At 42.1% G+C, this 24,825-nt stretch overlaps 1 protein-coding gene across 5 annotated transcripts in view; it reads right to left on the reverse strand.

Moving 5' to 3' along the window:
• The window catches only part of PSD3 (pleckstrin and Sec7 domain containing 3), a 559,602-nt gene that overhangs the window by 287,068 nt on the left and 247,709 nt on the right, over positions 1–24,825 (reverse strand). For all 5 annotated transcript variants that reach the window (XM_053578222.1, XM_053578223.1, XM_053578226.1 and 2 more), the window contains 2 exons: positions 19,330–20,410; positions 15,867–16,262 (listed from right to left, as the gene is read on the reverse strand). In XM_053578222.1, the coding sequence (XP_053434197.1) occupies positions 15,867–16,262; positions 19,330–20,410 (1,477 nt within the window). The remainder of the gene's footprint in view (positions 1–15,866; positions 16,263–19,329; positions 20,411–24,825) is intronic.

Genomic DNA, 24,825 nt, shown 5'->3' on the forward strand with positions numbered 1-24,825 from the left:
AGGTGGCCCTCTCCCACTGAGACAGTAGGTAACAGTGCCGATGTTTTAGACACTGAAGTCTGGGGCGAGGATGTTTCTGGAAATAATCTTGTATGTGGTGGTGGTTGCCTATTTTTGTTCAACCTAGATTTCCCAATAAAATATTGTTACTAAAAGTGCCTTTCTCCTTTAAAGAAAGAAACTACATTCAAAGGACTGGGTTGTAAAATCCATTTTTTTTTTTACCAACTGAGGAGTCCCAGACTGACCAGTCAACATTGCCCTGGGTTGGGACAGACCACACAAAGGCAGGACCCTGTGGACAAGATGCAAACTAAGGGAGGCCACAATGGTTTCCTGTCATACAAAACACCACCCTTTATGTTTCAGGTGGACACTTTTGAGGTTCCCTTATTTTCAAGCTTTAAGAAATGCTCAGATATGGAATTACCACGAAGTCAACCAATGGTGACTTTAAAATCATAGTGGAGGATGGGACACACTAACTTCCCAAGGTCAAGATGCCAGAAAATGCAAAGCCAAAAATCCCCTTGCATCAACTTACTCAAATTTGTTCTTCATTACCTTCTAAATCTGTTAGCAAAATCCCTGCCTCTGATCTTACAGCAGCACTTATACATCTGGCAATTACGTAGGTACAGATCTACTTATTAACAATGTAAGCAAAGCGAAGATTTCACTAAAATCTTTGGATTCAGTGAATTTCACTAATCTTTGGATTTAGTGAAAAGTATGAAATATTGATGAACAGAATCTCAATTTCCATTGTGACTAAAAGAGTCCACATACAATGGTTTTCAACCTATGGCGACCCACAGGAACTATATTAAAGGGCCACTGCATTAGGAAGGTTGAGAACCACTGGTCTACAACATTTGGGCTTCAGCCAGCCTCACCAACCACTGCATTTTGTAGCTGTGACTCTTGTTATTTTTACAGTAAATTATTTCAACCGGAAGCATATCCTTCGGGGGTCCCCAACAGTCAGCCCAGCTGATGAGTCCTCCAAGGGCCTGGCTAGATACACGAGTTCCCGCAGCTAGTGACCGTCTCCCACCACGAGGGCCATTTGTGAGTCATTCCTGTGCAAGCTGCAGGCCTAGTTTTTAACTTTGTGTTTATTTTTAAGCACCAAAATACTGAAGAAATAGAAATATTTCCCGATTATTCTGTCACACAATAATGCAGTCTTGTCTTGGGAAAGCCAAATTAAAATGCCCACACATGATAGATGTGGCCTCTCTATTCAGCAAGATTTAGATTAAAAAAAAAAAACAAACTTAAGGAAAAAACCCAGGATGGATGAATAGTAGAGGTAAGAACGACAGCATTGCAAACATCTCCCACACAGCCTGGCAAAGGCTCCTCCCGCCCCAAAGGAAGACATGAGTCATTCTGGGGTTCAAATGTAAATGCCTCGAGCTAAAAGGATACTCATTCTCTGTTTTTTTTTTCTCAAGGTGGCATCTCCAGTTCAGCCATCTGCTGTCAAGTCATCCTTTCTCTCTCTCCCCATTTCAGGAGCTCACAGCTCCCATAACAAGGGATCTGCGACCCAGAAGCCATGGCCAACATGGTCAGCTCTGCACGACTACGAAACAAAGCGATGACAAGGTCAGTGGAGGAGAGGTGACACAACTTGACAGTGACCCTAACACCCCATCACCATTGAACCATTTCCACTACATTAAGGTCTCGGAAGTCAACGTGGCATCTCAGCTTGAGTTCAGCCTCATCGTTCACCTGTCTTATCTTTTCTAAGACAATTGCCCTAAATTATTTAAAAGGAGAAGCAGAAATTGCCCAGTAAGATGATGGATATAGCAAGGTAGAGGAAAAGCAGGACAGGGGAAGATAGTCGCCATCTCCTCCCCACACAGATGGTCTTTCCGTCCATCCCTTCTGCAGATGAGGAAACTGAAGGACGGAGACAGGAAGTGACCCTTCCCACGTCTCGCAATCACAGCAGAGTTGGGCCAACTGAGATGCTAAGGGCTTCAGTTCTTAGGCTTTCTCTGCTGAAAAATCTCTTTATTGGGATAAAGGATCAGCTAAACCAACAAAGGAGTGGGTGATTTCAGAACATTCTGCCCAGAAACTATATTGCCTGCCGCCTTTGAATACAGGTTCTTAGGCAAACCAGAATGGGATGAAAACCTCTGCAAAGAGGCCAGACACAGTATAAGGACCCCCCACACACCACACAGGTACCCCCTTTGCCAAAGCATAAACAGTTTCATCGATTTGAACCATTGCCCTTCGGATAATCCAGTAAGATAAACAACCAAAATCTGCAGAGCACTCTGTGGGCTATCTGGTACCTTCACAAGCATGATTTCATCCCATCCTCACAAGAGTCCCATTTGGCAAGTAAAGAAACTAAGCACCAAAGTCGTCTTGCCTGGTCAATGGCAAGGCTGGCAGCTGGGCCTACATCCTGCAACTCCACCTTCAGCTTCCCTGCTTCTACACTACCTCCACCCAGTGTTATTAGTGACAAAAAGCCAACCATAACAGCAGACCAAAGAGCTGACTGAACCACACCCACAGACTAGCTAAACAATGACTAAAATCTTCCCTGGAACCCAAGGCAGGCTCTGCCTCCCCAGAAGTTCAGGACTGAGGGTTTCAAAGCAGGATCAGACCCAGCCCTCTGCTGAGAGCCAAGGCCTTCCCTCTCCTGCAGGGATTCTGGGCTAACCACATGACCCACGACAGTGTGGCCGGAGCTGGACCTGTCAGGCACATTTGGCTCTTGGTGACACGACCCAGCTGTGCGGGCGGTTCCTGTCTAGGGAGCTCCCGAACATTCCAAACCCTGTGCTGCAGGGAGGGACCCAGCTGCACGGGGTGCTGGCAAACCTGATGGAACTTTCTGTACCACGTTTGTACTTTTGCACCAATGAGGCCTTTTCAAAACGGGCCCCAAAGAGCTATAGACCAGGCCTTGCAAGAACAGAGTAGGAATGGCCAGTGGAGGTTCCTTCCTGAGACTGGGACCAAAGGAACTTCAAGTTGAATGTTTACCACTGGTTCCCTGTTCCTTTAATAATATTTTTGAAAACTAGATAAAAATTAAATTTAAAAGCCATAAGGGTTATAGCCTACACTGAAAACAGCGAAAGCAAAAAGAGAAAGTGACATTAGATGATACAGACGAATTGCCCAAGAAAATCATTTTAAATCAAACAAAAGCTTCAGAAATACTGATCTAGGCACAAGACCCTTACAGAGCATACCGGAGAAAAGAGACTTAATTACAAAGTGTACAACATTTCCCCTGATGATAACAGAAGACATGGAAAGATTCTTGAAGAAGCAAAAAAAGTGTTTGGTACTTACTCTATTAGGTGTTTTCACATATTTTTATCTTCTTTAGTCTCAATAGCCACGGAGGAAAAGAGCTATTACCCTCTGGTGATAGACCAGGAAATAGATGTCCAGAGCAGCTAAGCAGTTTTCATATAGCTGCACAGCAATTGCTGACGCATAATGACAGAAATAGCAAAGGTAGAAGCGCAGATAAACCCTATAAAAGCATCCTCTGCAGCCCAGCCGAGGCAACATGCCCTTACAAGGACAGACACAGTGGCAAGCCTAGTCTACTCCTGAAGTGGGCCACATGTTGCCTGTGAGACACCTGTGCACACAACACTACTCCCCACATTCCCTGATGAAACTGACACACCATCCCAGGCTGTGAGCACAGAAATGTTTTCACAAAGCATTCATGGATTTGCTCTTTTCTCCCATTTTTCTCTCCCAGCCCTACTCACCCCCGAAGGCTGTGTGTGTGTGAGAGATGACCACCGGGGCATGTGGAACAGAGGGGCTCCCTGGAACCCTGCCACAAAGGAGCCCCAGCATGTTCTCAGTGGGAGCACGCACCCAACTCCAAATTCATTACCACCTTCTCTAACATCCAAGTCCCCTCCCAAGTCTCACATGAGCACAATGTAGACATCATAATAGCCATTGATCACCACTGTTTATTAAGCTTTAGTAGAGCAGAAGGAACTATGGGAGTGGGTCCCATGTACTGCGCCCTCGTCCATCCCGGCATCCATCCGCAGCCCGCACGTCAGAGACTATCATCTCTATTTCACATAGGAAGAAGCTGAGCTTCAAGAATAGTTAAGAAACTTATGAGATCCAAAGCAAGAAGGCAGGTAAAATTTAAACCTAAGCAACTTGACTCCTAAGTCCACACTCCTTCCCCCTCCGCCCCTGTACTTTATTATTAAAACTACGAAGCAAAATGACCAAAGAGAGGAGTCGAAACTGTTATACAGACGGGCCAGCAAGACAAATGACATTTTAAAATACTGGAGATGTGAATCTGGTATCTGTAATCAAGGCCAGAAATGCCAACCGAACACACCCGTTAAAATCAGTTGGCTACCCTGGAAGGTCAAGCACTGGGCTTCTCACGGGGTCTTGGGTGATCATGAATACTTAAATCCCAAGCATCAAGACGATGGAATTAATATCAATGGACTAGGCTTGTGCCCCTTTCTGCAACTTTGCTAACCTCCCCTCTCCCCATGCCCTCATGCCCTGGATTCATCTGTGCCTTGAACATGAAAAGAGAGAGAGACTTTCCCAGAGATAAACTGCTGGGCTGAAATTCCCTCAGCTCAAAAAACAAAACAAAACAACTCCCCTTATCTTTTTCACTAGATAACAGGCGAGCCTTTAAAGTTTAAAATCTAATGCTGAATTCTAAGACAAATCATCTTTCCATACTAACAGCATAGCCAACTTTCAGAGCAGTGATACGCTGAAATAAGAATGACAGCCTTGTGCAGTAGAAAGAATGGACCCCACTGAATGACCAAGCTCAGATTGGTGACCTTCCAATGCCTGGATGGAGTTTCACAAAGTGTTGCTGAGAAGTACCCATACCGTCTAGGAGCACCAAGCTCTAGCTAACCACCTCAAACAGCAGTGCAACTCCATAAAGAGAAAAAATCTGGTTTCCCAAACATTACAGACCTTCTAATCAATACACCCTTTCCATTTTTCTTATCCTTATTTGGAAAATAATACACGTGAACCATCATATTCTTAAATTTCTCCCTAAGATATTCTTACAATGTCTTTCATTTGAAATAGAGTATTTTCAAATGCAGGGAACTTTCTGTAACGACAGTTATGCACGACCCAGCACTGCCTACGACCAGACAAAGACAAATAAACCAAATTCCAGTTACCTCTGTCAGCAAACAGCCTGCCCATAATTTTGTCACCAACGCGAAACACCTCCCGTTCCATCTGCTCAGCAAACTTTCATCTCCTGCAAGGGCTCTCTCGATGTACTTCTAAAGCTGCTTCGGTGGCGGGCGCAAACTGCTACACAGCGACTTCGCAGTGACATTCTCCCAGAATGCTGCTGGATCCCTCGGGGCTTAGGGATGAGAACTTGAAAGAAGTTGCAGGAGGACGTCCCCCTCCTCCCAGCCTTCCCTCTCTCAACAGAGCTTCCCTCCAAGAGACCTGCTTCACAAGCCCAGACCCTATGAAGTCACACATGACTTCACAAACCTCCAGCTTAACTCTCTCAGCACCAGACAGCAGCTGGCAGCAGAGGGCAAAGTGAGTATATCTGGAGAGGCTGCTAGTTAAGGGGAAAAGAAACGCCTGTCCAATCTTACTCACAAAAAAGTAACCAGCACTGTTTTTCTCAATAGCCCTAAGATTTTTTAAGAACTATTTGAAAAACATTAACTTCCTATAGCACACACATTCTGGCTTTAAAGGAATGACAAAATAGGCCTCAAAATATATCTAATTCATTTATACAATCGGAAAGTCAGCTCTGTTAAATTCATACAATCTATGGGATCTCTTTTTCTGTTCCCATTTCTAGTTTTGTTTCTGCTTTTCTGCTATGGTGGATATGAAAATATTTATTGTCCTGTAGTTCAAAGCCTGCTTCAGACAGCCAGCAGTGGCCAGGCCACCCTCACAGCTGTCAGACCCTGCAACAACTGTCCCAGAGCATCTGAGAACTCCGGGACAGGAGGAGCTGGGGACAGCGGCAGCAGAGCCAGCAGACCCAGCAGACCTAACCAATGGATGGCAGAGCCCACAGCAGCTCCCCCACCCCCACCCCCCACCCAGAGAAAGGATGGGCTCTGCTTCCCTTGTTCGCTCTCCCATGCTTCTTTGCCTTTGGGCTGTTGCTATTGCTGGGACTCCGGGATTATGAGGATCAGAGGGTAAAAAAAACTAGAAATTACTTTCTTTTTCTTTTTTTTTTGCAGTTGTTGGCCAAGGCCGGGTTTGAACCTGCTACCTCCAGTATATGGGGCTGGGGCCCTACTCCTTTGAGCTACAGGTACCACCCTAGAATTTACTTTCTAAACAGAAGTAAATTATATACACTCAAAGAAAATGTAATACGCCCTTTCGAGAACCATTTTCTGGTGAACCAAGCAGTGATTTATATATATCTAAATAGACAGCTAGCCCAGAGAAAGTCTCTACAGTACTTATTATGTGCACAAGAAGCCACGTATAAAAATACATTTGCTCTGCCATGCTGTTTGGGACAAAAATGTAAGACACACCCAAAACGCTCATAAATAGAAAAATGGAATAGAAATAAGGTACAGTAGACTCATATAATGAATACTGTACAAACTGCTAAACTAGGCGTTTGAGTCCACAAAAATGAATTTCAAATATTGGGGGAAAAGCTTTACAAAAGGAAACAAGAAGATAGCAGTTATATAAAGTTCAAGAGCAGGTGAAACAGCATTATATAAAGTCTGTGGACACATATAGCTCCATAGAAATAATGTCAACAGGTCTTGGTTACCTTGACCTTAGGAGGGGAAGAGAGCATGGGGCCAGTGAGATATAAACAGGAGTTTGAAGTTCATCTGAAATGTTTACTTCCTAAAGGAGATGGTGAGATCACATGTTTACTGTTTTCTGCATTTTTTTTTTTTGGTATGCCTAAAATGTCACAGAAGTTTGAAACCATCAACCTACTTGAGACACCACCTGTTTGGCCTGGGCGGTTAATAGAACAGGAGACAAAGAGGTTAATAATTCCCTTAACTCCTGACTCTCAAGTTCTCAAATCCAGGCAGCTGTTCCTAATTTTGCCACAGTTGGGCTCCCTCTATGGCAGTGGTTCTCAACCTTCCTAATGCCGTGACCCTTTAATACAGTTCCTCATGTTGTGGTGACCCCCCAACCATAAAATGATTTTCGTTGCTACTGCATAACTAATTTTGTTACTGTTATGATCGTAATGTAAATATCTGATATGCAGGATGTATTTAGGTGACCCCTGTGAAAGGGTCTTTGTGACCCACAGGTTGAGAACCGCTGCTCTATGTGGAAAGTCACCCTGCCCCATCGCTTCCACTACCTTCACACAAACCCACCTCATCCTTCACAGCCCATCTCACAACACAATGCTCCCGTGAGGCCTCCCGGACACCTCAAGCCAGCAGTGATCCTACCTTGGAACCACATAGCCTGGTTCTCCTGACATTGTACTAGAGTTATTTCTGAAATCATCTGATCTTCCTCCTCTTTGGAAGATACCTTAATTTCTAGTACAGAGCAGTGGCTCATTAAGTTCTTCATTCAACAAAAACTGAGTGTTCAATATGTGCTGGGCACTACGACAGAGGTTCTCTGCGTCCCAAAACTGTACACTTGAGAAGTTCATGGCCTAGAAGGAGGGACACAGCCCGCAGCTAAGTACAATATTATGTGATAAATCAGAAAACGGTTGCCACGTGAATGCCAAATATGAATAATAAACTATCATAACTGTTTCACACTAATAATTCAATTTTCTCTCAAGACTTTATAATATTGCTCTTGGCAAGACAGTGCCATCCCATTTGTGTTGCGGTGAGACTTTTAAATAGAGTAATTATAAAGACAGTAATGCAAACTATCATTAAAACTCCTCACTTTCAAGTAATCAAAGGCTCCTCGAATTACTACAGATATGCAACATCTTAACTCCAGTCATACCAGGCAACTTTGAAGAAGTTTTAATGACAATAGTTCAGGCACTGTTATTATTGATAATTACGACTAATATTTATTGAGTATTCAATACGTGCTGGTAAATTATTATCCCTTTACGGAGATAAGGAATTTGAGGTCGAGAGAGAGCATTCACTAAAATGTCAAGAAAATCAGACTTAAGAACACACTCTTCACCAGCACACCACACCGTTTCCTAGCAGGAAAATCAATCGATCTCTGTATTTCTAGAGGAGGGACAGGCATCCTGTCACTATTTACACCAAAGATGACAAATGTGAATCTAGAAAAAGTAATTCCCAGATTCACATTTCCACTATCAACAGGTCAGGGGTGCCTTGACCTAGGGAAGGAAAGAGAGGAAGATCAGGAAGGCATACAAGGAGTCTGCAATTCAGGAGGGGAACCCTCACTGTCACAAACCTTTGTTAGAAGATTCTCCCCATCACAAGCAGAGTTACCTCTCCCAAGTCTGCGCCCAATGAGAACATGAACTGCGTCTTTCTCAGCTTTCTGTTCTGCCTCTAATCAGTCTCCAGTGAGTGCTTCTCAAACTTTCAAGTGCTTAGGAATCACCTGGAAATTTGTTGAAAATTCAAGTGCTTAGGAATCACCTGGAAATTTGTTGAAAATTCAAGTGCTTACAAATCACCTGAAAATTTGTTGACTGAGTAGTCCAAGGTGAAGTCTTGGGTACTTCTAACCAGGTCCCACAGTGAAGTTTATGCTGCTAGTCTGAGGTCCACACCTGGGAGAAGCAAGGGGTTTGACAGCCTAGGCTGCATAGCAGAATCATCTGAGGAGCTTTTAAAGCTAGCACTGTCCAGGTGCCGCCAGAGACCAATAATAGAATCAGAATCTCTGATAGTGAAGCCTGGAGAATCAGAGGCATAAAGAGCTCTTCAGGTAGTTCTAATATGCAATCAAGTTTGAGAACCTGTCTTATGGCTTTGCTACTCAAAGTTTGGTCCACAGACCACTTCTCAAACTTCAATGTATATACAAACCACTTGGATGTCTTATTAACATGCAGTAGGAGGTGAAGGGTGGAGACAGAGATTCTGCATTTCTAACAAGTTCCCAAGGGAATGCTGCTGGGTGGCAAGGTGGTAAGAAATAAAAAAAAAAATCAGAAAATCTCTGTCGTTCAGGGTGTGTGATTTATAAGGCATTCCTTTCATAATATTAGATTCAGAGACCAGAGACCTATAAAAGAAGATTTAGGTATAGGCATTGGAATGAGCACATAAGAGATGGCGATTATGATGTCAAAGTATTTATCTGATGTTGGTTTTCCACAAAGACATAATTAGCAGGACACACAGCAGCCCCCAAGTGCTCCAGTGTGAGCACTTCAGCCCACTTATCCTTGAGAGTTTCTCACTCTAACACCTGCAAGACTCACCCCTAGAAGGGCAACTCCAAAGTCTCTCCAGCAGCCTTCAGGGGCCCATTCCCACCAGCCCTCCATGAATGTCCTTCCCTCTCCCCAAACCCAACCTATCTGAAACTGACCACACGGGGGCTCTCCTAAGTTGTCTGCTGCTTTCTCCAACTCGGTAGATTATTTCTTTTTTCTTTTTTTTAAGAGACAGAGTCTCACTTTATTGCCCTTGATAAAGTGCTGTGGCATCACAGCTCACAGCAACCTCCAAATCCTGGGGTTAGGTGACTCTCTTGCCTCAACCACCCGAGTAGCTGGGACTACAAGTACCCACTACAACGCCTGGCTATTTTTTGCTGCAGTTTGGCGGGGGCCGGATTCGAACCCACCACCTTCGGTATATGGGGCCGGTGCCCCACCCACCGAGCCACAGACACGGCCCCACGGTGGATTATTTCTTGATGTGCTAAGTCACGCATCTTTGAAATCCCACAGCCATTCTGACTAGACTCCATGTGTTCTACATTCAAACACTCCCCAAATCCTCACACCTTTCTTTTTTTTTTTTTTAACCAGGCTTTTTCTTATTTTCTTAATATTCCTTAAACTATTACCCAGACTATTTGTAGAACTCATCATAGGTTTAAAATAAGTATTCATAAACTAGAACTGAGCAAATCCTTCCAACAAAATTGCAAATTGGTCAGTAAGGTTATTTCCATTTCGCCAATAAGGAACGACAAATAAGGAACGACAAGTTCCGCAAATGAAACAACCTCCCCAAGATCAAGGTGCCAGGGAAGAGGATGACTTCACCTCCTGCCTTCTGTCTCAGATCTCCGTCCATACCAGCCTGCCACAGTGCACTGCACTTTATAAAAAGAAAGTGATGTCTAAGGAAGCCCAAAGCTTAGAGCTCAAGAGACGGTGCTGGCAGCTCAGAGGCTGCTATGGGGCTCCATGGTTGTTCTTCAAGTTTCCACCATTGTTGGTACTGACTTTCATTTTATTATTTTCTGCTATGTACAAACATTGTTAGGCCACTTGGTTTTCTTTTCTCGATGTTTGTTTCACTGGATTGATCTCATTTGCTCCTCTCCTTCCTTTGCGAGATAGGTATTTTGAATTCCAAGCTACACTTGGAAAGGTTCCCAGATTTTTGTGTATTTACTCATGATTACACAGCTAGTAAGTGAAACAGGAGTGAGAACCGGGGATGACTGGCTCTGGCCGCCCCCACCCCCTCAATCACTGGACAGGAGTTCCTCTATGAAAAAAAAAAAAAAAATTCACCATCACAACTACTTAGAGAAGCCACAAAGAGAAAAAAGTGAGAAGCTCTTTTGCTGCAGAACAAATCTCAAAACATAAAAGGATTAAAGAGATCTTGAAAGCAACAGCAACCACTGATACGCAGCGCAGTGAAGCTTCCTCTGCTAATGACACAGGAAAAGCAGCCAGACCCATGAGGACACTTCGCGAGATGGAAAAGATTTTTGCCTTAACTAGGATCACATTATTTTAATTTCTTCTCTCAATATTTATATATTATATTAAAATGACTTCAGGTTTCAATTGTGACGTTGGAAAATTTTTGGAAACAGCATCTCAACAAATGTATTACTTTTAGTTCACGTGACTTCTTCCTAAAGCAGAAAGACAGCAAAGAGAGAAAAATTGAAGGAAGACAGAAGATAGCTTCAAACACCAGCATTCCCTTTGAGCAGGGGGTGAGAAAAGCAAGAGGACGAACGGCAGATGACCACAAATATCCAATTCAGAGTGGGCTGCAGACAGACCAGGCTCTCTCCTTAGGCAGAGCAGCTGAACACAGATGGAATTCACCCTGTGGCCATACCCCTCAGATCCCAGCAACATCTGAAAGAAAAACTAGGAAGCAGAGATCTCGCACACTAAGAAGGGTATTTTCAAAGGCAGTTTCAAAGATTTCAGAGAACCAAAGGAGAAGTTCCTGCCATATCCCCAAATTTGCCACCTCTCTTCTCTTCCTGTCCAAACCCAGGCTCAATGGAAACAGACAACACTCAGCTCTGTTACTGGTCGTAGTGACAACATTTGCGCTTTGAGGACTTACTGGTTGGAGTTGTGGTCATCTGCTGATAGACCAGCGCGGGAGAAGCACCCAGACAGAAAGGAACCCATCGGAACATGTACAACTGTAAGTCTCTAATTATCCTTTCTAATTTTGGAACCATGTGACTGGACTTCACACAGCACCGCTGACCCCCTGTCAGCCCGAGTGCTATGTAGCTGGACCACATGGCGGGGAGTCCTGCTCTTTGCCCCTTCATTAAAATACTGTGTTACATTTGCAGGATGAGCTATGTCCTGGCTGACCTGAGGCTTCCTGGTCAACGTTCAGTCAGGGCACCTGGGAGAATTTACTATTCCTGGCTAGATTTATTCTAGGATTTTCAGAGTCTTTTTTTTTTTTTTAAACCTTGCAAAGCAAGATCTACTTGATATCACATAGTGATTTATAATACTTTTAAAGACAAATGTATAAGCACTCAAAGAAATGTCTTTGCCAGCCCAACACTGGAATATGAAAGATTTGGAATATTTTCTTCTTTGACTTAAGTGAAGAGAGTAACAGGTGAGAACACTGATCGCCTGGCCACCAAAACACAGCAAAGTACAAGGCAAGAAAGTGTTCCTGAGAGAGGGAACTGAGATCCACTACCACGCCACAAGATCCTGATCACCTTTCCTGTCACCTTTCTCTAAAGAAGCAACACAACAGAAACCGTCACCCTGGGTTCAATCACAGTCAATACTGCCACGGAAATGATCTTTAAGGACAAAGCAAGGACAGACATTGAAATAGAAAAAGGATCTAAAAACTTATCAATACCAAAACGAATACACTTTTGTTTAAGATGTTTGGTCCTGTTCTAAGATTCATTAGGAAATCATTATCACTCAGACTGATGATATAATGGTCCAACGCAGCATAGCTCAGTAAAAGCCTGACTGGGTTCAAGTGCTGAGTGTGCCACTTCCTGCCTGTGTGACCTTGGTAGTGGCGACTCAGTTTCCTTACCTGGAGAATTAGAACATTCCTCGTTCCTTCCTTTCTCCTACCTTTTTTTTTTTATTATTGTTAAATCATAGCTGTGGACATTAGTGCAATCAAGGGGTACAGTGTGCTGGTTCCTTTCTCTTACCTTATCATGAGAATTAAGCACTATGTGCATAAGGAATAAACAAACCTATGGACGATACATGATATAAAATGATGTCAGTTATAAAACTAAAGTGGTCTTGTAATGTTTGCTACAAGCTCACCACTAAGATTTTAATTTCCTGGTTCAAGTCTACTGCATATCAAAGCACTTTAACGGGAGGAACTGACTAGCCCTGACCTCTTTCTTCAGTGCCTTCCTCTGAGTTCACTTTATCCATCACCATCAGAACCCCCGGCCCACTGCCAGCCAGCAGGAAAAGCGCTGGGCACAATGGAATGCTAGGAATGTGCACTTGTTTTATTTATCACTTTTCTTTTGTAGATATCATATTTCTTAAGGCAATTGGAAAATATTTTTCCCTTGAATTCTAACACTGTAGCCCTCAGGGCTTGGCTGAGGGACAGGCTCAATACCTGTGTCTGCTTCCTTACCTCTGCAGAGGGGATATTTCAGTGCAGGAGAAATGTTAAAAGGCTGCTCATTGATTGTGCTTTAAAAATTTATGGAAACCTGTTTATTATTGACTTGGTGGTGAACGCATCTATCAGCACCATCAATAACAACAACTAGCTTTACATTTAGAACTTAGTTTCTTGAAAGCAAGCCAACTCAGACTTCCGGCTCTTTACATATACGGCATGAGAGAAATCGGATCAAAAGAAAGAATCACAGTTTTAGAGGCCAGGGAGCCCAGAATAGTGATTGAATCTGGCCTAGGAGGCAGACAACTTGGAAACTAGCCCAGGATCTATCACTAGAAAGTCACCTGGCTGTGGGTAATTGTTTGGTAATTCACCAAACAAGAACACAGATGCTTTATTATAAAATAAAAAAGTTATCTGAGGTCCCCTTCCAGCAGTAAAAGTCATGATACTTCCACAATGCCACGCATAATAGTAACACAATTCCTCTATGATTGCAACTTCCCCAAAGCACTGAAGAAGGCAGGCGGGTAAAGAAAAATATGAAAGTTCTCTAATTCCTTTAAAATTTCTTAGGATCATTAAGACTGCCCTATTTTTCTAACCTTGAGTAGACAAATATATCACAAAATAAAACTTCCTCCGCCTATAACCACTTACTGGTCTTATGGCAATTCGAGGAACATGGGATACCCAGTGAGGGGCCCTATCAGGCTGGTCTGTCCCAGACACTGGCAGTGCTCAGGCAGGAGGAGGAGCAGAGTGGGGGGCGAGCAGGCTGGCTGCTCTCTCAGATGCTCTCATTCAGTCCTACAATTCAGTCTTTTACCCCTGGGATCTTGTGGTTTGACAACGCAGGTGACACAGCTGAAATGTTACCTCCAGATGGCCTGAAGGATACCACTGTCTAAATCTGAGACGCTAAAATACTATAACCTACTCCAGGGCTCTCTCGTAACAACTTAACTCTGTCCATACCCATGACTGGCATCATGCTGGGCCAAAAGATGGCCACTTCCTCAATGCTCAGGCCACAGGTGTAATAAAACTTCCAGCCAGGGCGGCGCCTGTGACTCAAGGAGTAGGGCGCCGGTCCCATATGCCGGAGGTGGCGGGTTCAAACCCAGCCCCGGCCAAAAAAAAAAAAAAAACTTCCAGCCAATTCTTTGATGTTCTCCTCTTGTCATTTGCATACCCACCCTGTGGCTTCCTCAGCCCCAAATACTTCAGCTCCTCGACCTATGTTTGATTGGTAATATAAACAACTTCCCCTCACCCAGAAAGATGGATTGGAATTTCAATGAAATGATCCGTGTATCTGTCCTACAGCATTTTATCACGATTGAGTCTTCAGAGATGATGACAACACAGGAGGATTAAAGCGGTACCCTCACTGAGGGGCACCCCACCTCAGGGACACTGCCCTCTCGGGGACTTCCCAGTGCCCCCTACCCAGAGACACCCTCCCTCTCAGAGGTACAGGAAGTCTAAATATGGACTTATCCGCCACCAGTTTAGATCCCCACATTTACTTGGGGCACCTACTTTGTACCACGTGCTGTACTAGATGATTTAATCCTTATTAACCCTTCAAATTTCACAGCCACACAACACTGTGGTTGTCGTTCACCCCACTTTGCAAATCAATAAAGCAGGTTTCAGAGAAGTGGCTTCAATATGTAAATAAGTAAATTCAAACCAAAGTCTTGGGCTTCTAACATCTTTTTCTTTTCATTATCTTACTGTGATCCAATTAGTGGAAATTTATTTCATGTGGAAATGCCGAGCTACAATGTTATAGTGTGCCAGTCTTGAACTTGCTCATCCAACGAACTATGAAACTATAAACTCATTATATATCAAATGCTTAACACAGGGCAGACTGCTCAACAACAGAGGTTCACTGGAAACCTGTAATATGAATACTAACCTTTAACAAAAGCACTGGAGTCATTTCATACAGCTTTAAAATGGTCTATCACCATTTAACCTTCCCCCCACCACTATCTTCATGCACACACAGAAAAATATATCAAAACTAAATACGTAAAATTGTTACAAAGTTTAGCATTCTTTGCCCACCAATAGAGATGCAAAAAGACAGATGACCCGAGGATGACAAGAAAGAAGAAATGAAATACTGTATAATTCACAGACAGGAAATTCCCAAATGACAGGTGTGGTGCAGGTAACCCACAAAATTTGTCATTTTATCTCCCAGATAGACTAAAATTTTAAAGCCAAGTGAGAAAATGAGTACTTAGAGCCTTGGCCAAGGTATCAGCAAATCTTAAGCATCTGTGTAACCAAATCCTTCTCCCACCACTTTGGGAACAGTAGACAGCCAGATAGAACATGACCTCTCAGAGCAAAGGGCTGGGGGAGACTTCGCTGAACATCTAATGTAAACCCTGGATTTATACTGAAGGAACTTCTGGGCTAAACAAACAACTTGTTCCAAGTCATCAACCAACATCCATGTCACTAAGCCACCACCTCTCAGTGTTTTTTTCAGATACAACATCACTGCCATCAAAACTGCATCATCAGAGCTAATACCTGTTCATGGCCCACAGATATTTTTTCAGTAACCTACTTACATATGGTAATCCAGGAAATATCGCAGAACAAAATGACCATAGTTTGCCAATTTGGTAAATGAAGGTGTATCCTGTCTGCCCCTAAAACCCAAGTTACTTTTTACTCACATCATTAGTTATAGCCACAGAAATTGGCCAAATGCTTTGAAAGTATATTCCAGACTTAGATTTCCCAAAGAGAGAATGCCACAAAAAGTGCCACCATGAAATCAATGACAGTGAGACTAAATACCTTCCCCAGAAAGCAATCTCCGGGGTGCCTCTCGTGTAGATGGAGTCGCTGGGATCGTTCAGCCCGTTGGCGGCCCCGCTGGAATAGCCCATCACTATTCCTCCATCTGCTGAGACACTCAGGACGTCCTGATGTCCTCCCCCCAAAGGCCTCTCCAAGAACTGACCGCCTTCTTTAATGCGCTGCTGAATCATCGGAGTGAGGGGCATTTCGAAGCTGAAGTAGCTGTCAGGTTCTGAGTACAATGTCTCCAATGACTCTGCGCTATAGTATAAAGAAGTGTTATCCAGAATGGTTTCAAACTGGGAGCTGTACACATCGGTGGAGTCCTCCGTGTACCCGGGCCCAAGGATATCTTCATCTTCTCCCGTAATGTGTTCCTCCTGCTCAATGATCCTGGAAAGTAAATAAGAGTGCAGAATTTCAATATTAGGCTAATTTTTTTAAATATATATTTTCTCCTTCAAACACACAACAAGAACATTCTGCAGATCTAACTTTTATATTCACCGAGCTTGTATCTTGACATATTTGGAAAGGAAGACATGAAACATACTTGGATTGAAAAATTCTTCGCATACATATGGCTACTATACTATAAATAATTTAATAAAGTTTCCAACTAGTTTCCTAGCATATGAGTGCATCTAATCCAATGAACATTTGAATAAAATATTAAATTCTCATTTTAGCCAACCATACTGTACAAATTCAGATTGTTTACAACCATCATTCCTAATTATAACATAAGCAGATAAATAAATCATGTAAACTTGCAGTAAAAATACACTAAACTTTTACCAGACTATTAATACTTTCTGATTGAAATAAGACCAAATGCCCTCAAGAGGAAGACTGTATCAGACTCCAAGGGCTGCCCTCTGCTGGCAATAATGCAGCACTGCAGACAGATTTCAAGTCCAAGACTAGACAGACAGTGAATGACAGAAATAAAACCAACAGACACATTTATTGCAAGGCAAACCAAACCCATAAGACTTAGAAACGACTTACAAGTCCATATATAGAGGTGGAGCATGAGTTTTGGCATACAAATGTGAAGAATTAACATGGAGCATGTTCTTCAAATATTAAAAATGAACACTAAGGCTGGACACAGTGGCTCATACATGTGATCCCAGCACTTTGGGAGGCCAACGCAGAAGGATTGCTTGAACACAGGAGTTTGATACCAGCCTTGGCAAAACAGCAAGACCCCAACTCTACAAAACATTAAAAAATTAGCTGGGTGTGTGGGTGGCGCCTGTGGTTCAAGGAGTAGGGTGCCAGCCCCATATGCTGGAGGTGGTGGGTTCCAACCCAGCCCCAGCCAAAAACTGCAAAAAAATAAAAAATAAAAAATTAGCTGGATGTGGTGGTACACAGCTGTAGTTCTACCTACTCAGGAAGCTGAGGGGGGAGGATTGCTTAATGCCAGGAGTTCGAGCCTGCAGAGCTATGATCACACCACTCTACTCCAATATGGGCAACAGAACAAGACTCTGTCTCTAAATTCTCTTTTAAAAATTAGGATAATTAGGTAAATAATTAGAAGATAAATCAGTGGTAAAGAGCAAGAGGTCAAGACTAAGAAAAACTAAGCTGAATTTTGGCTGTTCCAATATTACCAGCTGTGTCACTGGGGATAATTTAACCTCTCTGAGCCACTAATTTTTACAAATGGGAATAAAATAGAAATAGGAATTACATATAAAGTTTGTCCTAAGGAATCCACATTCCTAGGTATTCTCAGAATTCACATTGAACAGTACAGCTGTCTTTGTTGTTTTTAAATTATTGATGGTCCACTATGTACCAAATACCCTATTCCCAGTGGCTTCCCACTGTGTGGAGAGGTGAGCTGATGCCTCTCCTTCCTCTCCACACTCATTCACACTCCTCTCCCCAGCTTTCTATGCACCAACCACACCATTGAAGCTTCAACTCTTCAAATGTGACATGAGGCCTTTGATTCACACTATTCTAGTTGGGGAACCCAGCAGCTTCCTCTGTTCCCTCTGCCTGGAACATTCCTCCTGCCCATTCTCTGCCTGGCTAACTCCTAAGCCTCATTTGCATTTCCCCAGAAAAGCCTATACCAAACCATCTAACACATTAATTAGCCTCTCCCCTCCATTCCTATTGTTCTTTCTAGAAGCTTTAAGGTTCTTTTGCTTGTGAAGCCTAGCACAATTTGTGATCCTATACTTATCAACGTGTTTATGTTTCTCTTCAGCAGTAAATTCCACCAGGACAGTGACAAGGGACCTTATCTAATTTGAACATTCCTTTCTTCCCAACATCTCAAGTCAAGGACATAGAAAACAATCAGAAAATATTTGTGAAAAGAAAGGAAGGGAAGGAGAGAAGAAAGGAGGAATGAATTAATAACCTGAACAGCAATAAAATCATACCTCTGTGGGAATATGAATATTGAGACATAAGGAAAGTCTGCAGATGATATGTGTTAGGGGAGGGGGAGGAGGTGGAATCCTGATAGTTACCCTAAAGAAGCAACTCTCAGTGGATTTGCAAATCATAGAGGAAAAGGCATCTTCTTATATGGACCAAAAAATCCCCCCAAAACCCAGAACAAAAAATAAACACTTCAGCCTCAACACAGATGTCTCCCATAGAAACTATAAAATGTGGCATCATGAGCACTGAGAAAAGAAAAGATGGTACAAATTCAAAGTACAGGACCCAAGGAATGACTCTGCCCAAAGGGGCACTGCGTGGTCAGACTGTGATCAAAGGGAATGAAGAAAGATGGGTCGTACCTTCCATGACCGCCTCTGAGCCAGAATGGGTGTTAGAAAAGCAGGGAAAGATCCGAAAATTCCATATGATGCCAAGCTTACTTATCAAGGCTATAAATTAAAACATGTGCTACTTATAAGAAGAAGAAATTCCCATGTGAATATCGTGGAACAACTGAACTATAAAGTCTACTTCTGATCTCCTGAGATGTCCTTTCCAAATATGGAATATACCGGCCCCAACCCAGAAGCTGTGTTCACACGTGTAGGGAGGCTGCACTGTAGGCTGGACTTAGCCACTGGAGTTGTACCCAGAAGAAAGGCCTAAGTGGAGATGTAAAGACCATATAGAGTATGTCAAACAAGGCCAACCTTTTAATATTATTAAAGATAACTGTGGGGTATTCTAGTTACCCTGAGGTTGAAAACTTGAAACCTATTAAATGTAACAAAATGTCACAAATGGATTTGCCCAGTGCTCTTCTTCCCTGCTCCATGCCTAATGGACTTTATAAGATCACTTTAGTATCTTAGCAATGTTGACGGTATCTCAGAAGGACCTAACTTCCAGTCACTTCCCCTCCACTCTATGATAATGAGGACCCAGTGTATTGTGAGTTGAGTTCTCCTATCAAGCACAGGATCATGGTTTTCTACAGTATCTTCTAGGCGTCACAGACAGCAGGGCTACTCTGGGCACTCACCTTGCTGTGTCTCTCTCTGGTTCAGGTTTCTCCTCCAGATGTGGTTTGCTTTCCTTCAGGAAGACGTCATCCTCTCCACTCTCATCATGAAGCACAGGGGGAAATGACCCTGAGCTAGTGCCAGGCCTCCCTGACGGAGCTTTCCAGGTTTCATCCCAAACATTCTCAGTTAAACGAACTGAGCACAAACCAGCAGATGAGATGAACTGGCTTGGCACTTTGGAAAACTCTTTGCTTACAGGACAGGCTGTCCTTTCCAGTGATGTTTCAAAATCAACAGGATACTGAGTCTCTCTCTTATCTCCTGACCACAGTATCTCCACCCCTTGAAATTCCACATGTTTGATCCGGCCTGGGCGTCCCAGGGAGCTGCCTCGATCATATCTCTCCGGGTGCCCTCTCCCGAGAGAAGACTTCTGCTCCTTCAAAAAACCGACACTGCCCACAGAGTTGTGGGTCACTGCTGGGCTCCCCAGGGAGGACACTGTTGCTGCCCCTTCTCTCCCACTCTTAGTTATCTGGGAAAGCTCTGCCTGAGTGTCTCCAGTCAACAACGCAGTCAGATCCTTCTGGATGCTCAAATAAAAATTGTCCTCAGTTGTTACTTCAGCAGAACGAGGTATGTCTGGTGACTTTTCTTGGCTAGCAGGGAGTAGTTTATTGGCTCTCTGTGTTCTACAATTGGCAGTGTCCAGCTCTTTTTCTACCTGTTGAGCTGAAAAATTAGAAACACCGTCTTTGTTCAGTACCTTTGTAGCCTGAAATGTCCCTGAAGCTATTCTGGCCTCTGTGGCTTTCAGAGCTGAAATCAAAGAGTCAATGGGTTGTAAACTTTGTTCCTTGAGGTGACTTTGAGAGGGGGCCTCTCTGACATCTTTTTGTCCTTCTGTAACACTGTTGAGCCCAGAGTGGTGGCCACCAGGAAGGTGGACCCCATGCTGCCCTTGTGGGTGGCATGGCAGAGACTCGGCATCAAACTCCAGAGAAGTTCTTAGGCCTTCTCCGCCTTCCTCCATGGTCCCATATTCTGGAAATTCATTGGTGACATTCGGTGGGAGTAAAGTGCTTCCTCCATGATCACCTATGAATTAGAACAGAATCGACACGTGATTTGTTTTGAACAACAGGGTCCAGGATGTATCAGTAATATTCACAAATATGAGGCGCTCAATAATAGTTATCAATTTGATTCTTTCACTGTCTCCTCCCTCCTACTACCCACTAACACATGCTTCTCTTAACCTTGCAGCTCCTTAGCCTACATGAGTATGCCACAAAACTTTCAGCATAGGCAACAATCTAATGACACATGCCATATTTAACCCTGCTTCTGATAAAGTCCCACACCTGAAGATTCAATAACTCAGTTACTTCATATGCAACAAGAGATCAAAGTAAGGAGACCTACCACCTCCCGACACCACTCAAAAAATAGCAACTTAAATGTTTACATGGGGCACCAAATAGCCTTATGATGTAGACACCAAATAGCCTTATGATCTAGACAACAATATTTGTGCAGTGCGATCTCTGAGACAGAACCTCAGACAAAGGTTATGATCTATTTAAAGTCAGCAAGTATTTTTTCTGCTAGAAGTCTCTCCTTCACTCTTGAATTTCTGTGGGAAAAAAATGCTTTCAAAACATCCCTGAAAAATGAGAGGGAAGTCAGAATGGAATCCAAAACTTACTGTATTGAGAAAGATTTACACGACCCCAGCTACATAAAATTTATTTTTTCTCATTTTATTTATTTTTCAATTGACAAATAAAGTTTTATGTAAGGATATATATATAGTGCAGAACATGATGTTTTAATATATTTACACATCATAGAATGGCTAAATCAAGCTAGTTAACATATATATTACTTGACATATTTTTGGTGGTGGAAACACTTAAAATCTACTCTTAGCAATTTTCAAATGTATAATTCACTGAAAGATTCCAAAGCATGCTCAAAATGAGATAACTTGGAAACATCAGTTAATACGTGGTATCCTTCAGTGTGTTAAAATTTGATAAACAGTAATATATCTAAGAGTGGCTCTTGTTTCATATTCCATTTTTTTAAATAATTTCAAATATATTTTGAAAACTAAATTTGAATCAAGTGTCAGTAGAATCTAAGAAGCACTCTCTGTGACAGCAGTGTTTATAATACCCTTCACAAGACAGACCCGAAAGATGGTGTTTGTTGATATCTGAAAAGGAAGCAAATTTTCAAACTCTGATTTTGAAAAAGACAGAAAAAAAAAATGATAAAGATCATCCCTTGACCCAGGGTGGCATACTGACTTCCAATTTTTTCAAGAAAGAATGCAATAGGATTTTTAATTCGTTTACATTTTAAGATTCAGTGTTTTTAGTATATTCACAAAATTGGACAAGTATCACAACTATCAATTCCAACATTTTCATCACCCACCCCACCCCACCCCCAAAAAAAACCCTTCATCCATGAGCAGCCACTCCCCACTTTTCTTCCGGTAACTACCAATCTACTTTCTGTCTCTACAGAATTGTGTATTATGGACATTTCATGTAAATGCAGTCACACACCACGTGGCATTGTGGGTCTGGCTTCTTTCTCTTAGCACAAGGTTTACAGGGTTGACTCATGTCATCAGACGTCATCTCTTTTACTGCCAAATAATATTTCATTGTATGGAAATAACCACATGTACTTTCTCAGTTGATGGAATATTTAGGTTGTTCTCACTTTTGGGCTACTATGAATAATGAATTTGTATATAAGTTTCTGCATCTACATATATTTTCAATTCTGTTGAGTGATATTTCTGGGTCATACCGTAAATTTACGTTTATTGTTTTAAGCAACTGCCAAACAGTTTTCCAAAGCAACTGCACCATTTTATGTTCTTACCAGCAAAGCCTGAGTGTTCCATTAGTGTCCGTGTTTTTTATTACAGACATCCTAGAAGTGGTATCTCACTGTGGTTTTGATTTGCATTTCCCTCATGACTAATGATGTTGAATAGCTTGTCATATGTTTATTGACCATTTGTGTATCTTCTTTAGAGACATGTCTACTTAGATCCTTTGCCCAATATACAACTGGGTTATTTATCTTTTTATTATCGAATTATAAATGTTCTTTACATATTATGAAGTTGTTTATCAGAAACAATTTCAATCAGAAAGAATTTTGCAAATATTTTCTCCCATGCCACAGGTTGTCTTTTCACTTAACTGATGGAATCTTTTGAAGTACAAAACTTTTTAAATTTTGATAAAATCTAAATTATTATTTTTTCTTTGGTTTTTAGACTTTTGGTATTATGTAACAAATCATTGTCTAAATCAAGGTCACAAACATTTCTATGCTTTCTTCTAAGAGTTTTGCAGTATTAGCTATTGTGTTCAGCTGTTTGATCCACTTCAAGTTGATTTCTGTGTACGATGTAAAACAGAGAACCAGCTTTATTCCTCTGCACGTGGATATACAGTTGCCCCTGCACTATTCGTTGAAGAATATTCTTTCCCCATTGAAGAGCCTTGAGAGTAATGTAGAAAACTGCATATGTAAAGGTTTATTTCTAGACTATCAATTCTATTTCATTAAGCTAATAATGCCTATCTTTAAGTCAGTATGAGGTCTTGACTATAGCTTTGCAGTAAATAAAATCTGGAAGTATGAGTCCTCCCACTCTATTCTCCCTTTTCTGGGTTGATCTGGCCACTCTGGGACCCTGGCATTTCCCATGTGAATTTTAGGATCAACTTGTCAGACAGCTGACATTCTGACAGCAACTGCCATGAATCTATAGAGCACTCACTGCCTTCTTAACAACTTTCCTATTACACCTTTTGATTCATGACCATGATTGTCTTTTCACTTATTTCATCTTCTTCAATTTCCTTAGTTTCTTTTCACAATGTTTTATAGTTTTAAATGTATACGTTTTGCATTACTTTTGTTAAATTTATTCCCCTAAGTGTTCTATTCCTTTTCACATTGTCATTCATTTTTAGATCATTCATTCTTAGCATATAGAAATACAATTTGTTGCCGTGTACTGATTTTACACCCTACAACCTTGCTGAATGTGGGTTTTAGTCCTAACAGCACTTTCATAGATTCCTCAGGATTTTCTATATGCAAGATCATGCCATCCATCTGAGAAGAGAGATCGCTTTATTTATTCCTTTCCAAGCCCAATCTATCTTTCCCAGTCTACTCTTTCTCAATTCCCTTTTCAAATGTTATACAACAGGAGTTCCAAACTGAAGGAGGGTGCAGCAAATGAACACCTTGAAAAGATTCCTCCTAATTCTAATCCACCCTGGAAATCCTATATGCCTATATGCCCTCTGAACTTCCCCTTGGCCTTTCTTCAAGTCTACACCTACTACTAAGGTAAGAATCCATCTCAAAACATTTCTCCTCCGGAAAGCCTCCCTGAATTAGTCCTGCCTGAATTTCGTCTCCTCTCTGTGACAAAGAGATTTGCCTTTGCACAACCTCTTTCCTCCACCTAACATACTTTTTCTTCCCATCTCAACATGATCAGAGTTTCACCTTTCAAGACCTAACTCAAAGCCGGGTATTGTGGCAGGCGCCTCTACACCCAGCTACTTGGGAGGCAAGAGAACTGCGTAAGCCCAAGAGTTTAAGGTTGCTGTGGGCTGTGATGCCGTGGCACTCTACCTAGGGCAACAGCTTGAGACTGTGTCTTTAAAAAAAAAAAAAAAAAGACCTAACTCAAATCCTTCCTTCTTAACTATGCCTTCTCTTAATCACCAACCCTTGCAAGAAATCATCTCTCCCTACAAATAATTCTGAAAAGAACTTTAGATGAGTATTACATGTAGTGTAAAGGCAGGAACATAATGTTAACTTCTTCCAAAAGCTACAATTTTTAACTCATCATGAAATGTTCTAAGAACATTGACCTAAGTGATCCCCAAAGCCATATTTATCTGTAACGTCCTTTGTTAGATGGATTTCACTATTTAGCAAAAGGAAGAAAAGTTAAACCATTTGGGAGACCACTTTGTGCTAACAATTTAACTTGTCATCTGTAAAACAACCACAAAAATAAACACTGGCCCCAAGAGAAGGGGGTACAAAGAAATCAGGGAAAAGGGCCTTAAAAAATTTAATAATTCCTTCACCCCATTTTTGATACTGTTCATTGAAATGTGTACAAATGTGTTCAACAATTGTGTGCAAAGGCTTGTGATGTCTGATGTCTGATACAACAGCCCAGCAAATGGTCAAAGGTGAGATCAGAAAGGGCGAAGTGCAAACGCAAAGCCTCGCATGACGAAAGCTTGCTTTGCTATGGGAATACATTCTCCAGGCCTAAGACTACTGTTCTAATTAATGACTGGCCTAGACCAGGGCAAACAACTCTTCTGAGAGACTGCATGACCTGACCAAGGTCCATAAAAAGATGACCAATAAAATCTTGTATCAGAACTAAAAGTCAAGACTAGATTCCTGGACTTCTGCCTCTGGGAGTCAATGCC

Source organism: Nycticebus coucang, chromosome 24 (assembly GCF_027406575.1).
Source record: "Nycticebus coucang isolate mNycCou1 chromosome 24, mNycCou1.pri, whole genome shotgun sequence".
Lineage (NCBI taxonomy): Eukaryota > Metazoa > Chordata > Mammalia > Primates > Lorisidae > Nycticebus > Nycticebus coucang.